The sequence below is a fragment of the Mus caroli genome, chromosome X (genome assembly GCF_900094665.2).
Source record: "Mus caroli chromosome X, CAROLI_EIJ_v1.1, whole genome shotgun sequence".
NCBI lineage: Eukaryota > Metazoa > Chordata > Mammalia > Rodentia > Muridae > Mus > Mus caroli.
The window spans coordinates 127,986,309-127,989,532 of NC_034589.1; the positions used below are offsets into that span (position 1 = coordinate 127,986,309).

General features: G+C 49.6%; 1 protein-coding gene across 1 annotated transcript in view; it reads left to right on the forward strand.

Annotated features, from left to right (window-relative positions):
* The first annotated feature begins 1,614 nt into the window (after positions 1-1,614).
* LOC110287546 (tumor rejection antigen P815A) overlaps positions 1,615-3,224 on the forward strand; it is a 3,310-nt gene continuing 1,700 nt past the window's right edge. Inside the window, exon 1 of the mRNA XM_021154134.1 lies at positions 1,615-2,124. Within this exon, the coding sequence (XP_021009793.1) occupies positions 1,653-2,124 (472 nt within the window). The 5' untranslated portion in view covers positions 1,615-1,652. The remainder of the gene's footprint in view (positions 2,125-3,224) is intronic.

Below are 3,224 nucleotides of genomic sequence, written 5' to 3' on the forward strand. Positions count from 1 at the left end.
AGTCAACGCTGTTCTAAGAAACCCTGTTTCAAAAAAACAAAGCGACATTTAAAAAAAAAAAAAAAAGATTTTGTCAACCAGGCGTTGGTGGCGCACGCCTTTAATCCCAGCACTTGGGAGGCAGAGGCAGGAGGATTTCTGAGTTCGAGGCCAGCCTGGTCTACAGAGTGAACTCCAGGACAGCCAGAGCTACACAGAGAAAGCCTGTCTCAAAAAACAAAAAAACAACAACAAAAAAAAAGTCAACCATGTCATGTTTCCCTTTCTGGTTTCATGATTCTCCTAAACACACACTCACAATCTAGACCATGTAAAACATGTATATATGTACCATACTAAACATAGTACACCATTAATATGTACAGTAAAAACAAACTCTCAAATTCAAGGCTATTTGTGTCCCAGAAGAAAAATAGTCCATAATTATACATTTGACTTTGGCTTTTTTGGTGTTCTTATTTGAAACTGGAGCCCTTGAATAGAGTTCCCTCCAACCAAAGTTAAAACATAGCATGCGCGCACACTGCAATGGTGGCAAGCCTTTCTGTCACAGTCCCCTGGAGACTACTTCTGTACAGACTTTTGCCACCCCGTCTCGTGCCTCCTGCAATCCCCTGACCTGTGGGTCTCTCCTGCTGTGTCCACTATTACGGTTCTATCCTATGTGGCTTGTGTGGCGAAACTGGTGGAGGTGAAGGACGAAACTGGACCACGAATCCCTTGCAGCAGCCCTGATGCGTCTGGAGTAGCAGGCCAGCGTATTAGTCTTCATGATTTTTGCAGAATGGTGGCCACGAACAGTTTTTTTTTGTTTGGTTGGTTTTGTTTGCTTGTTTTTTGTTTTTCGAGACAGGGTTTCTCTGTATAGTCCGGCTGTCCTGAAACTCACTCTGTAGACCAGTCTGGCCTCGAACTCAGAAATCTGCCTGCCTCTGCCTCCCGAGTGCTGGGATTAAAGGCGTGCGCCACCATGCCTGGCTCCCACGAACAGTTTTCGTACTGTTAATCCATACAAATGGCCATTCTCTCTCGGGTGTGAAGTTTGGAGATCGCTTATAACATACTGCTATGTTTCTCATGTTAAAAGCCTGTGTCCGGTTTGTTACAAGTTGTCCGTAAGAAACCATGCAAAACAGGCCGATCTCTGTACCAAATAATTGGCTATGCTGTAAAGCTGTACACTGTAAGACAGTTCTGTTACCACAGGAGAATGAAAAGAACCCGGGACTCCCAAAGACGCTAGATGTGTGAAGATCCTGATCACTCATTGGGTGTCTGAGTTCTGCGGATATTCATCCCTCAGCCAATGAGCTTACTGTTCTCGTCGGGGGTTTGTGAGCCTTGGGTAGGGACTTTTGCAAGTTCCGCCTACAGCTCTAGCTTGTGAATTTGTACCCTTTCACGTAAAAAAGTAGTCCAGAGATTACTACACCCTCCCTCCCCCCTCCCACCTCGTGCTGTACTGAGTTTAGAAGTCTTCCGTATAGAACTCTTCCGGAGGAAGGAGGGAGAACCCCCACCCCACCCCGTGCTCTCCCAGCATGCATTGTGTAAACGCCATTTCACTGAGCTGGTCGAAGAAGTAAGCCGCTAGCTTGCGACTCTACTCTTATCTTCACTTAGCTCGGCTTCCTGCTGGTACCCTTTGTGCCATGTCTGATAACAAGAAGCCAGACAAAGCCCACAGTGGCTCAGGTGGTGAAGGTAATGGGAATAGGTGCAATTTATTGCACCGGTACTCCCTGGAAGAAATTCTGCCTTATCTAGGGTGGCTGGTCTTCACTGTTGTCACCACAAGTTTTCTGGCGCTCCAGATGTTCATAGACGCCATCTATGAGGAGCAGTATGAAAGGGATGTGGCCTGGATAGCCAGGCAAAGCAAGCGCATGTCCTCCTCTGTCGATGAGGATGAAGACGATGAGGATGATGAGGATGACTACTACGACTATGACGACGACGATGACGACGATGATGCCTTCTATGATGATGAGGATGATGAGGAAGAAGAATTGGAGAACCTGATGGATGATGAATCAGAAGATGAGGCCGAAGAAGAGATGGAAATCGGTGCCGGTGCCGGAGCTGAGGAAATGGGTGTCGGAGCTGACTTAGCTCCCTGTGCCTGTGAGTAACCCGTGGTCTTTACTCTAGACCACGGTGGGATGTATTTTTTACTCTTCCCCACATCTATAGTAAAGGCCACATTTTAGTTGGGGGTCATTCCTGGAGCCATTCCTGGCTCTCCTGTCCACGCCTATCCCCTCTCCCATCCCCCCCTCCTTGCTCCGCTCACTCTTCCCTTTTCCCATTTGCTCTCCTTGCTCCCCTCCCCCTCGGCTCAACTTTTCGCGCTTTCTCCTCCCTGATCCCCACCCTCTTTGGGCTTCCCCATTTGCTCCTCTCCCCGAAACCCTCCCCTTCCTGTTCCCCTTTTCGCGCCTTTTCTTTCCTGCTCCCCTCCCCCTCCCTATGTACCTTTCACCAGCTTTGCTCTCCCTGCTCCCCTCCCCCTTTTCTTTCCCTGCTCCCCTCCCCCTCCCTGTTTACCTTTCACCGCCTTTCCTCTCCCTGCTTCCCTCCCGCTTCTCCAGCTTGCTGCTCCCTCCCCCTCCCTATTTGCATTTTCGAGTGCTCCTCCCTCCCCCTCCCCATCCTCCAGGCCTTTTTGTAGTCCTGGCTGTCCTGGAACTCACTCTGTAGACCAGGCTGGCCTCGAACTCAGAAATCTGCCTGCCTCTGCCTCCCAAATGCTGGGATTAAAGGCGTTCGCCACCACAGCCCCAGTGCAGGCCTGAAGGGGGGATTCTAGAAAAAGAAAGGCATTGAAAGGTTTTTGCGCCTCTCCTACCTCCCTAATCCCTTTTCTGCATCTTAACTCCCCTTTTGGCACCTTTCCTTTACAGGACTCCCTCCCCCTCCCTGTTTCCCTTCCTGCACCCTTCTTAGCCCTGCTCTGTTCCCTCTCCCTGCTCCCCTCCCCGCTCTTTGCTCGACTTTTAGCAGCCTTACCTCTCCCTGCTTTCTGCCCCCTCCCCGTTCTGCTTTTTGTGCCTTTCCTCCTGGCTCCCCTCCACCTTCCTGCTCACCTTTTTGTTTGTTTGGTTTTTCAGTTTGTTTGTTTGTTTGGTTTTTTTGGTTTTTTTTTTTTTTTTTTTTTTTTCACCTTTTTTCCCCCCCCCTGGCTCCCCCCCCCTTTCTGCCTTTCCTGTCCCTGCTCCCTTCTC